Here is a 12,933-nt window from a genome sequence, read left to right on the forward strand (position 1 = left end):
ATTTTATTTTAAGCAGAATAAAAGCAGTGCTTTCTATATGCTTTTATTTCTCTAATATGTTACTTTTCTACTTTCCCGTGATGTGGACTGAAAAAGGAAAACCTACATGATAGGAACTCCTATTATTATTTCTGGAAGACATTCCATCTTCTAATAGAACACAGAATAGAATACAGTTGCCCTAACTGTTGGCAGGAATTAAGAAGGTTTGCATTACAGTGCTTAATTCCTTACTCTTCTAATGGCTTACATGTTTTAATAAGCATAGGCATAACTCATAATAGCCACCACCTTTTTGTTGTCCATAAGTAATATGAGAACTTTGGATACAGAATTTGCCTCTACAGCTGATCAATCCTTTTGGCTAGGGACCTAGGAAGAAGTACCAAACCTTTAAGACACAAGATTATCTCAGAAGGTAAAAAGACCTTCTGAGGAAAATCAGACTGGAAAACACTCAGCTGAGGATGTCTTGGCAAAAATATGGCCTGCACAAAGCACCATTCTAGCATGACATAGATGCTTGTTTCAAAGTCCTTTCTTCATTAAGGCTTTGTTCCTATTGCTAAAAAAGAATCACCTTGATTCTGACAAATTTATTAACTTTCAGCCACTGGCTTTCAAAGGAACCTCAAAAGCTCATATGTACACACACCAAGGCAGTATAGCCCAGGTTCATGGCCTAAGAAAGGAAGAGCTATAAAGTTCCACCCTATGTGAAGAAAAGGCATAGGTCTGTAATTGTCAGCAAGGGAAAAGAAAGGGAGCAGAAATGCAACTATTTAATTATAAGTTGATATTTTATCAAAAAGCCTAAATGTATTAATTTTATGCAAAAATACTCTTTATTCTGCCACTTTTTCAGCAGAAGTATCAGGACAATTTAATGATCAGCTTTAAAATAACCTCAAAAAAGCATGCTTTCTTCTCATACTGCTACTTCTTCCAGACATATCCTAAAGCAACATATTTGCATTTGTTATTGGAGATTTCTACTTACACAGCACAGTGCAATGGAGAGAAGCTATTACCATAGAATTTGCGGAAAAATTTTTGTTCCAATAGTACCTCTATGCAGTTTTCATGACCTGTAAGAGATCAGACATGTCACAGTGTTGGGCAGAGCAAGTAATTCACTTCATTATTAGGCTTACATAGATTAGAATTTAATACTTGAAGTTCCAAGTTGAACACAATGTGTATATAAGCTCTTCCATGATAAATAATAAACAGATTATTTATTTTATGACAGCAGCAAGATAGATTCAGGCTAATATTAGCATTTATTGAAAGAAGAGGAAAGGAAAAAAAAGGTATTTTTTAAGTGATGTTCTGTAAGTTGCCTTAAGCATCTCCAAAGATGATCTTAACTGATGATACTGAGAAGTTTTATCCTCATATTAAGCAACAAGATCAGATGATCCAGGTTAGAATAATCAGTTCAGAAGAGCCATCTATTCATGTGGTGTCTCGCATCAATAAATAAGAAGGCAACACCTCAAAGGAGCACTCCTGGCCCCACAGAAATCAATTTCATCATTGACATCAGTAAAACCAGAATTTCACCCTGGCCTCCTGTGACAGGGAGCAAAGCCACTGGGAGGTAATGCTGTAATTTCCTTGGCTTCTGAGCTGAAGGGCAAACATAGCAAATGGTAACTACGGAGAGCAAATAGAGGGGAGATAATTTACTTCTTCATTTCAAGCTTCTCGAAGTGTTAGGTTGCTTTGTTGTCATGTTTCCCTAAAACTGAGGCCACATTTGAACTTGGCAAAAGCCCACAGGGAGAACCTTACCGTTGTAACAGGCCCAGTGCAGCGGTGTATAACCTTGATTATCTTTCAAACTGCAGTCTTCCTCTGAAAGTGCTATCTGCAGTAATTCACTCAGCCAAGTGGCGTGACCCAGAGCTGCTGCAAAGTGCAGAGGCGTTCTGCCTCTGGCGTCTTTACATAAAATAGATACTTCTTTCTCTAACAGCATCTGAACACACTCTTCATGCCCAGTCATAATCTGGTAACAAAGAAATGAGTAAAGAGGTTGACATAATACAGATTCTTGCCCAGGAAATACGGAATAGGATTGATGCCTGTGAACATGAGATGGCCTGGATGGGATTCAGAAGGCGGAGATGAAAGCTCCTTTTCTCCCATGAGTACCTGTGATAACTGATCTACTGAAATGCATTTGGCACTGTCTTTCAAAGGCATTGATTCATAGTGTGTGGAAGAGACTCCACTAAGTGAGGCACAAAAGCAAGGAGGCGTTTAAGGCTAAGGAAACAGATGAAATAGGGGTGAAGTTCAGAAAACCTGAGAGGCTTCTCAAAACCATGTTTGATTATGAGAGAAGAACTGAGGGATAAAAGGATCAAGACTATCGTCAGAAATAGGAAAAGCTGCTTTTACAGCTGGCCAGCTACCATCAGTGACCTCTGTTTGATACATAAGTTAGCTCTGGTATCCTGGGCATGTTAATGCATTGCTATCAATACAGAACATATGCCATAGCTTTTATTATGTGCCAGACTCCTAAGCTGAACTGCTCACTGCAGTTATCAGAGAGTTCTGTATAAGTATCACCTCTTGCATCAACTTCACATTGGCTAAGAAGGTGACTCCCAGAAAAGATGTATCTCCAGTTTCACTGCCTCTGTATTAAAAACTTCAGCTTTGTTTATTTACACTGTCTCCCCAAGAAAAATTAAATAACTGGGCAGCTCTTTTAAAGAAATTACTTTCAGAATTCATAGGTGCTTGGTTATAAGAATAATGATTGCTATTGTAAAGTGTCTAGAGCCAAGAAAAAATGGTCTCATCAGTATTTCAGCTAATCACTTAAAGCAAACATGAAAGAAAGTCAAAAGCTCAGCATTACTGAGAGTGGACCTGTCCTGCTTTTTACCTTAGTGGCTGTGCTTGCTTATGTTTCCAATCATTTACAGTATTCCCTACATACAATATCCCAGTATTTACGAGTGAGTTGTAGTCACAGTAAAATGAATAATTAAGAATCATAAAAATTAAGTCACCCCTCGATGTAAAGCTGTGCATCCCAGGAGATCAGCTGCATCTACAGAGGCTTCTTTTTCAAGTAATAAAGAAACAGCATCAATGTGCCCATATGCCACTGCAAGCATCAGTGGGGTTCTAGAAAAAAACAAAAACAAACCAGTCACAGCTATAAAATGACATGCTACTTCCTAATGCTAACTTACAGGAACAGAGAGATCAGGAAGCCCTGCATTTCTCTCCATTCCTACCCACAAACCTGTTTCTTTCTGCACACTTGTTTATATAACACCCAAGTGAAGACCTTTTCTATAAGGTTATGAAGATGTTTAACAATCAACTACCATGACTGAAATACAGACTCATTTGTAAGCAATTTACAGAGCAACATCATTCAAAACAATCTGTTCTCTTAATAACCTACAGTTATTGTCACCTCCGTGAGCTTTACAATACCCAAGTGTTGTGAATGAATGTCCCTGCTAGCCACCAAGATGACAACCACTCAAAGCATTTCTTTTGCAAATGCTGAGCAATTGCTTAAAAGGGATGAAGGGACATTAGGAAACTGTTCAAGCTAAAAATGGGACAAACGTATCTTCCATTTTTTTCTGAAAGAGATCTATTCTCCTTCTATTTTTAGATAAGAGTAATCTCATTTAAAATCATATGTACAGTCAGATACGTTCCAGACACCCCACATGAGTTTTTTAATCCATATTTTCACTTTAAAAATGGAAGTTATTGTCCCTCTATAACTGTCATTTAATGAGAAGTAAAAGTTTTGTAGGAACATCTCAGATGTTTATTTGTCATGTCAAATAAACATTCTGTCCCATTGCATCAGCATAATATACCAAGTAAACACTGAAACAGCAATGTTTGAGAAAGAACAAGACTCTACAGAAACATCTCAGGAGCTTGTTAGTTTCTATTGAATCTGGTCCTTTGCATCTATGAACAATTATTTAATGTATGAAGCAGAGAATAAGATTTATGTATAATCCTTTCTGAATGGCTTAGGTCAACTGATTATGTACTTTATAATCTGTGCCAAAATCTGTAAGTGCAGGAAATAAAGTATTTCAAATAAATGGGGATTTTTGGTGAGAAATCTGAGATGCTGTTTGAATCACAGAGCTGAAAAAACCTCCATCACAAATAAAACTTACTGTCCTTTGGCATCTGTCACGTCAGGGTTGTCTGCAACTTCTAGCAACAACCGTAAACAAGGTGTATGGCCGTTAATGACTATAAAGAAGAAAAGGCATGTTCAATTAAAATATGTTTAATTTCAGACACTTTTCCACTGGAATGTTTATGGATAAGAAATTTCCTTATAAACAAGAAAGATATTCCACAGTGTAAGAAATTAATATTCACACAATTTTCATCTAACTTGTGCCTGTGAAATGGTGAGCTGCTATTTTCCTGACCTTGGTAAGATGAGGATTAATTCCCTTACATACAAAAATCCCAAATGAGTAAAGCAGAAACTGTGATTTTCACTGGTGAGATTTCTACTAAACCAGACAGCATTTCAAAATCACACAGACTGAGCAGACACACAAGGCTTTTTGTGACCAGGTTTGGAACCACAGCAGGAAGTAGGTGGTCAAAGCTCCTTCTTCTTGTGTGCACCGTAGAAGCGAGTTCTTCAGTGCTGCTAGGAAAACAGAATGACCAACCATACAAATGTCATACTTGTAACAGCACATCGCACCAGAGACTAAAATTCCCTTTGGGTTTTTCCATCTTTTCTCATTTAATGCCACTGGAAGCCACAGCTACTTCTCGAAAATGGTATTTTCATTTTAAATGTAACCCACTGTTGTTTAAACAGCTTTGAGTTACTACGTTTTGCAGGGCCTGACACTGGAAGCCCATCTGTGTGTCAGATGGCTTAAAGGCTTCAGCCTTTCATGGGATGAAGAGATCAGTATTTTCTTCTTTGAAAAACAATAATTCCTGTACTCAGTAGCTATAGATTGTGCTCTTATTACAGCAAGTCATGCATTCACACTGCCTACACCCTGTGGGCTGAGGCAGAACCCTTGGACACCACCTCTGTCACATCACATTTAAATAACTCATCCAAAAATAATCTTAGTTGCTCTAACCAGACAAACAAAAGACATTTTTAGCTATTTACCACTAAGTGATGCCATATACATAACATGTAAACAGTTCTGCAGGGCTGATGAGTCACTGGCTTAGGGGATAAAAAGATCTGTTCTTTCTCCCAGCGGGAGGAAGAGAAATCATAACTTGTTCACACCAACATCTGACAAGGATTTTGGCAAATTAATTTTAGAACAGATACTCTCAGAAACTCTTAGGAGCTGACCCAGTGACTGCTAAGCATTACAGACCCTGCAGGGAACATTAGTTTTGCCAACAGAGCTACAACACTAACCCTAGGGGAACAGTTGCAATGGATTCCCCAGCCTAGCCAGAGGAAAGACTGGTGGTAATAAAATTACACAGGGAACATATAATTTAGGCTAAGGAAATTCTCCATATTATGAGGTCAGAGGAAGTTTGTTCCCTCAGGGGGCTAGGCAGAAAAAAAGAACTACTTCATTAGGTGATTCCTCTACTGAAGTTACAAATCCCTTTACTGAACAGAGCTCTGCAGAATCCTGTAATCCAATCCGCCACCTCAGGCCTCCATAACTGTTGTGTTCAGCAACTGTGTTGTGTAATTAGAAGGAATGAAGGCAAACATGTTGAAGGGGATGGGCGCACTTGCCACCTTGTTTCTTTCCAGTGCACTGCATTGCACTGGTATTCACTTTTGAGTGTGCAAATGCGCACTGACACTCGAGGAATTCATTCCACAAGAATGCCTTTTGATTTCTTAAAATATCCCAATTTACCTCTTACACTTGCACTGCAAAGTGGCACCACGCAGGGTGTCCAGTAGATGGTATCACTCTTTGCTCCTAAACACAACGTAGTGCTGGGAAACAGCATAATAAAAACCATCAGTTGCAAGTGGCTTATTGAATAGTTGGAGATTTACTCCAGAGTTCGTTTCCCCAGAACTCTGCATAGCTCTTGAATGGAAGGTTCTAAACTTATGTCTTAATGGATATTAACCCAAAGTGCACTTATGTGACATTTGAAAGCCTCTAAATTAATGACAGTGATAAATTTCCTTTGCTAAGAGCTCATTCAGCCTGTCTGTGGCAGTATTTTCCCTTCTGTTTAAGGCACACGGTCCCTTCAGTGTCTTATTCCTGTGAGTAGGATTTTCTTGACTTTTTGTTTTATTGCACACCTAGCTTACTTTGCTTCACTGCACCTTTCAAGAACATTTTGCTTGTGTCCCTGGGGTTTTTTTTCATCTGAGAAGAATAATTATCACAGACCAGAAAAGTCTACAGTGAATCTTCCTCCTGGTTTTACGTGGAAGGCACTCATACTACAGTGACGCAGGCAATTAAAAAATAAAGATAGGAAAAAAAACCCCACAATCAGAATTTGTATGAAGGTAAGAAATGTGCATATTAAAATAACACCTTCTGTTCAACAAATCACTTAATTTTATTCAAAAGACTTATTTAAAGTTATACTTTCAGTCAGAGCTGCTAAAAAACCCAGCAGCAACAAATAACTTTGTTACCATTTACTTTTCTCAGTATTGCAGAACCCTCACAACTCAGCTGTGACAGCAAGAAACATATGTCACTGTAACCAAATGTTTAAATGATTCAGAATCATTGCTATAGTGATGATGTACCAGACAAAGCCACACTTTGTTCATCATCATGCCCCATCCCTGGCAGTGTTCAAGGCCAGGTTGGACACAGGGGCTTGGAGCAACCTGGTCTAGTGGAAGGTGTCCCTGCCCATGGCAAGGGGTTGGAACTGGATGAGCTTTAAGGTCTTTTCCAACTCAAACCATTCTGCGAATCTGTGATTCGGTGTATATGCATTTAATACAAGCAAGATTAAAAGATAAACAGAAAGACAATGAAGCCTGGCCCCGAAAATATTATCCAACGAAGTATTAATTTTACTTCCCACTAGAGGTCACTGCGATGCTGTACTGAGCCCCTCGAGGAACAGCCAGAGGAGCAACGTTCCCTTTGGCACCTCTGTGTATTTATCTGACAGGTACCTATTAAATAATAACCTTTAAATAAACGGCAGATTCCACATTCTCCAGCTAATTAGGCACGTTGCATTATTAACACTCAACACGTGAGGAGTGGAGCAGACTCCCAGCAAGAGCAAGTTCAGAAGCTGGCTCAGGAAGAAGATACTGACTGAAAGGGAGTGAATTTCTATAGTGTTGCCTCTGCAAAAGGTTGGAAGTTTTGGACACCAGGATAATTTCATCACCAACCAGGAGCCTACCTGTACTTTCAACCTTTCTTCCACAGAAGCAGCAGTGAGGCAAGTGTTCTCTCTTCCCCTGGTTTTGTGGCCAAGGAACCATTAAAAGAAGGTGTCATACGAGAAACATCACACATCTTAAAAGAGTAGGTGGTAATAGAGGGGTAAGGTAAGGTAGAGGCAAGCATGTAAGGGCAGAGCAGTAGTGGTGTGGAAAACCAGGAGATTTTGTGTGAGGGAGGACTGAACCTCAGGGACAGAGGGAAGGAAAAAAACAAGGAAATGAAAGATAAAGGGTTAACTGTAGGACACCCTCCAGCAAACAAGCAGCAGTCCTCAGTACATGTCAAAATCTCCTGTTTAGAAGAAATGTGCATAGGGATAGTAGGTAGGTAAAGGTGACTGCTTCTGTGTTGTAGGGTTTATATCACAAGTGTAACATAAGATCATACTCACCTGAGGCGTGGAGGGGGGTCCTTTTGGTGACATTGTCTTTTACAGTGACAGAAGCACCCTGGCTGATGAGAGCTTCCACACACTCTGCATGTCCTTTAAACGCAGCCAGGTCCAAAGCGGTGCGTCCCTTCTCGTCCTTAATATCCAGATCTACTAGAGATTGGAGAAGTACTTCCAGGGCTTGATGATGACCATTATAGGCCTAGAAATACGAAATGTGTCATGTAAAGAACACAACTCTTGTCTTTGAAGGATTTTCATGTAAAATGAGAATAAAATCCATCATTGTCACAGTCTCCTGAACACAGCAGATATTAGTTTTCTCGATTCCTTACGACTCTCTCCTTGACTTGAAAGGATTACACTGTAGCCAAGAAACTAAAAAATTCCTCGTGTTTAGGGAAGGAAATTGTGATTGTTGATTTGCTCTAACCTTCTAATACAACCCAACATGAGGAATTTCGGGCAATAATTAGCCAATTGGACACAGGTGAATCAACAGTTCATTTCTCACATTCTACAGTACCTTTCAGGGAAATGTTTGCTTTGAAAGTTAGATTCACTAGGGTGATGCTGGGCAGAGGTCGCATGGATCATCACCTAACTGTGTGCTAACTTCAACATAGCTGCTGGTCTCCAACTAAACAAAAGCAATTCTCAAGCCAGATTTTTGTGCAAATACAAACACAAACTTGACCTGCTGTTCATAGCTGATGCTTCATGGATTATTTCTACCAGCAGGATCATTTGGCAGAACAGCTACAGTGGACAAGTAGATGCACTTCCAGACCTAAAGCCACATTTAGGTGAACAGTATGAATGCAGGTGACATTGCAGAAACCCAATGGATAGCCCCAGAAACTGGAAACACTTCATTCAGCTGTGTAGGGACTGCTCACCTCTCCTTACTGACAGACTCACAGAGAACATCCTCTTTCATTTATATATGAATGTATAATGAGTATTACTGGAGTTATATAAATAAATATTATATAAATCATATAAGTATCTTATAAAATTATATTAATACATTAATGAAGCAGAAGAGAAATGCGAACATGAAGAACCACAGAGACACCGAATTTCAAGGATAAGTAGTGGTGGCAGCATCTTTCTCCTACTGACCATTGTCAAAAGTTCCAAAGAACACGACAGTGCAGGGAGCAAACAGTTATTTCCCTGTCAGACCAAGACAACTACTTAAGGAAAGCAAAGGCAAAAGCAGAAGAAGAAAAGCAAAAGGAGATTAGGGCACAGGGAACCCACATCTCAGTAAATACTCTGACACAGCGGTCAGCTTTTCTTCTTCAGTACAATTTTCCTCAGTAAACAGCTTGCAACAACCTGATCTTTGACACAATGTGAGGTATCTATCTCGAAGGTGCCATGCAGACTGTACAGCACATCCTCTCCTTGAAAGGATAATAAAATTGACTTTTTCTTCCACTTTGTTTGCCTTGCAGTCATTTACTCAACCATCACCATGATCACGCACTGTCGCCTGTGGCACACTCTCAGGGCACTGCTGAGTTTTAAGCATGCTTCTGCAGACTTTGCTGTGGTTTTTGTACTCTGCACATCTCCAGGAGAACATCAGATCCACGATCAAAACCACAGGCCCAACCTTCGGCCCCAACTTTATAAACTACTTATAAATAGAAGTTGCAACCTTCCATTCAATTTCACTTCAGTGTCAGTGTCTTCTTACCCGGGTATCAGAATCAGTAAGAACCAAACCAAGAGCTTCAACTGCCGAAAACATAATTAACGATTCCAACCCACAACCTGTTTTTGCTACATCTAAGCATACATCCTTTCCCAGCTTCAAAACAAGTCTATGATTAAACTTGCTTCAAAGACAGAGATTAAGGAATTATTCTAGGAGATACGGATCAAAAACTTCACACAAGTCTCATACTTACAGCTAAATGCAAAGGACTTTTTGTAGCTGCAGAATCAGATTCCTCAAACATGTTGGTTTTTTCCAGAAGCTGGGGGAAAAAGCAAAATAAAAATCACAGTCTTAAAACATCTTTGCATGAGGCAGGATGAGTTCTCATGGGCTATAAACCAGCAGACAAAGATATACTTTTGTCCTCAGATGTCTGCACTGAGTATTGAAGGACTGAGTATTGAAAGAATACCGAGTATTGAAAGAACTTCACAACCTTTTCTGTGAAGTAACTTTCAAGTTGTTCCCCACAGGGTAAAGTATAAAACTAGTTGAAAAGCTGGTCATGAACATCCTTACCCATATTCGTTAGTCTCCCTGAAATCACTGGGCCCGCTGAGGTGAGAAAGCAGCCCTCAAAAGGCCCGATGAGTGGAGTAGGGCCCTCGGTAAGCTTACATTGGGAAACGCGCAGCTTCATGGTTACACAGGTAGTACGGATGCAAGCCATGTTTGATACAGTGTTTAGGATAACTCTGACACATAATTAGCATTAGGGAATAATTATAACTGTGCTATGAGTCATTCATAATCATTTTTATAATTTATCAAAGTAGAACCTGCTCCTATAATGACAGCCTTACAAAACATCCTTGAACTCTTAATCTAGTAACATGCATCGCACTTCATGTTCCTCTTAATTTCAAGGGGTCCCAAAGCATTTTAAGGCTTAAAAATCCAGGCATTTCTGTCCATCTAGAAGGAGGAACTATGGATCAGTACCACTTCACAACAGCACATGAACCCTGACAACTTACCCAATTGAGGCTGCAAAGAAAATCAGACACAGTATTGACAATTCAACATTTGTTGAGCAGCACTGCTCAGCTGCGTGGCCTTTTACTTCATAACTACTCAAAGAGTTAGTCTCCAAATACCTTTGTGACTGGAAATGAGCATTTTACAGAAAATTAGTAATAGGAGATTGTAAAAAAGGAAAGAAAAGCATGACAGGTAACTAGAACTGCCTTGTAACGTTTATAAGGTTACAAGTCAATTTTTCATACAAGCTTTTTGAGGGTTTCTCTGATTTTTTGATTTGGATTTGTTTGACAGAGTAAGGAATTAATGGAAATACTGAAGCAGAGAAAAGGAAGTTTTTGTGACAATCTGGACAATTCTAGGGTATGACAACATAGAAGACTCTCCAAAGAGAACAGTGAAAGCCTACGGTAGGTTTGCCTACGCTGCAAGATGATGGCGTATCCTAATCTCTGATGTATGCCTGAACTTTTGGTGTAACAAATTAGTCTTTAAGAGACCTGTATCAAAGATTAATTTATCAAAAAAATCAAACTAGAATACAGGCTAGCATTAATAATGCATAAGGTGTCAGAAATCTCTTACTAAACAAGGACACTAATCCGAATCCTATGGAAAAACTAGAAAATTAAGCAGTAATTTCACTTGTTTGTATATTTTGTGCCTTGTAAAATGTCAGGACTGGGAAAGAAATGTGTGTTGATGCAAATAGCACTCATAAGCAAGTGGGTGTGTGCATTAAGAGGTAATATGAATTTTAACGCTCCCTGCAGCTATGGGGAAAAACAGCCAAAACAAAACCAATAAACCAAGACCCACACCAGTTTTTCAGTAGGTTTGGGGCAGAGTTAGGAAACACATTTGGTTTTACCATGTGGAGCCACCTCCAGTTTAAAATACTGTTCTTCTCTTATATAAGACAGCTATAAACAGGATGAAGCAGTGGCCAGCTCTGATTTTCTCTAGTGAGTAAACAAACTAGAACAAAATCCCACCGAACAAACCCAAGCACTGAGCCTGTTCCTCTGCCTGCCTGATCCTGGCCTTTCCTCCGAGTCCATAAGGCCAGCACAGCAATCTAATTTAATCACTTTTAATTGCATTTATCATCATCTGCTGAAATTCCAGGATCAAAATCTTAAAGGAATACTTCCCTAAACCTGTCAGAAGGCTCCAAAAGTCTCCTGGAACAAGGCAGGTAATTGCCTTTCGAACAGATGAAAAGAACCACACAGAAAATAGGCAAAATTAAGGCTCTAAAGGAACAAATTGTGGGATTGGAGAGTCCCTCACAAAAGGCATCTCCATGGCTTAGAGTTAAAGCAGCTTAGGCTGATGCAGACTAGGCTTAATGAGCTTATTACTCATAAAGCTGAATGTCTCCATCAGAAAGTCAAGCGTAAACAAGAATTTCATGGTAAAGCCAGCAGCTCTCAAATAGACAGCCATGCAGCACAAGAAGAGAAATTATAAAGGAGAGCAAGAGAAGGAAGATTAAAGACACAGCACTAATAATTTTTCAGTATGCCTTGTCAAGCACTGCTTTATAATGATTAAAACTAAGACATCTGAAGGATAAACATCATGCACAAAGAGACGAAAAGTACCAGGTCCAAGTTACCAAGCAGTTCTCCAGTTTCACCAGTGTTTCTATGATCCTAAGAATGTATTTATAGTAAATTAAATATACTTCTTGTAAGAACACATAAAGCAGTGCATCTTTGGGGTGCCTCTAGTTCCATAATGCTTCCATCTTAGAGTAAGAAGCTATCCACAGTTGCATCTGTTTTTACAAAGGTGAATTTACCGCTCAAAACTACTTGCCCTGAGAGCCATGGGAGCTTAAATCCACAGATGCCGCAGAGCAATCCAAGCGTGTCTGCTGTGCTGCAATACATACCTGCCTGCTTGAAGGTGGCCAATGCATTTCAGTGAAGACAGACAAATAAGCATGAATTACTAGTGGTTTATGGTTACAGGTGGCTGACTGGAGAATGTCCCGGCATCTCTCATTGCTAATTTTTTGTGCCACACATTGTGTCTTTTAGCTGATTACACTTCTACATATTAACTGCCCACAGGTTTTAAGTGGCTGTCAGAATTGTGCAGAGACACTGCAAGTGAAATTGGTGGGCACGCCTCCTTCTCATTAGGTTATAACCTTTTAAAAGGTAAGGATACTCTTACTCTCTTTCTGCTTCTGGGAAATTCCCAGCATGACCCCTTCACTTCCCATTAACAGTGTTACTTAATGCTGTATGTGATTATTCTGTAAAGTCTTCTTCACACTCAGAAACAGGAGCTTAAATGCTTTGGGAGTGAGGCGCAGACAAAGTAAGATAAAACACGTCAATTACTCACTTCTATTGTTACAAACTAATAGCACTACAAGGCTGCTATTATGAACT

The 12,933-nt window shown here is 39.4% G+C and overlaps 1 protein-coding gene across 7 annotated transcripts in view; it reads right to left on the minus strand.

Moving 5' to 3' along the window:
* The window catches only part of ANKRD44 (ankyrin repeat domain 44), a 137,949-nt gene that overhangs the window by 12,099 nt on the left and 112,917 nt on the right, over nt 1-12,933 (minus strand). For all 7 annotated transcript variants that reach the window (XM_030486250.1, XM_030486249.1, XM_030486253.1 and 4 more), the window contains 6 exons: nt 9,735-9,803; nt 7,813-8,014; nt 4,185-4,263; nt 3,033-3,150; nt 1,798-2,014; nt 1,001-1,088 (listed from right to left, as the gene is read on the minus strand). In XM_030486250.1, coding sequence (XP_030342110.1) covers nt 1,001-1,088; nt 1,798-2,014; nt 3,033-3,150; nt 4,185-4,263; nt 7,813-8,014; nt 9,735-9,803 — 773 coding nt within the window. The remainder of the gene's footprint in view (nt 1-1,000; nt 1,089-1,797; nt 2,015-3,032; nt 3,151-4,184; nt 4,264-7,812; nt 8,015-9,734; nt 9,804-12,933) is intronic.

The sequence above is a fragment of the Strigops habroptila genome, chromosome 5, assembly GCF_004027225.2.
Source record: "Strigops habroptila isolate Jane chromosome 5, bStrHab1.2.pri, whole genome shotgun sequence".
Taxonomy (NCBI): domain Eukaryota; kingdom Metazoa; phylum Chordata; class Aves; order Psittaciformes; family Psittacidae; genus Strigops; species Strigops habroptila.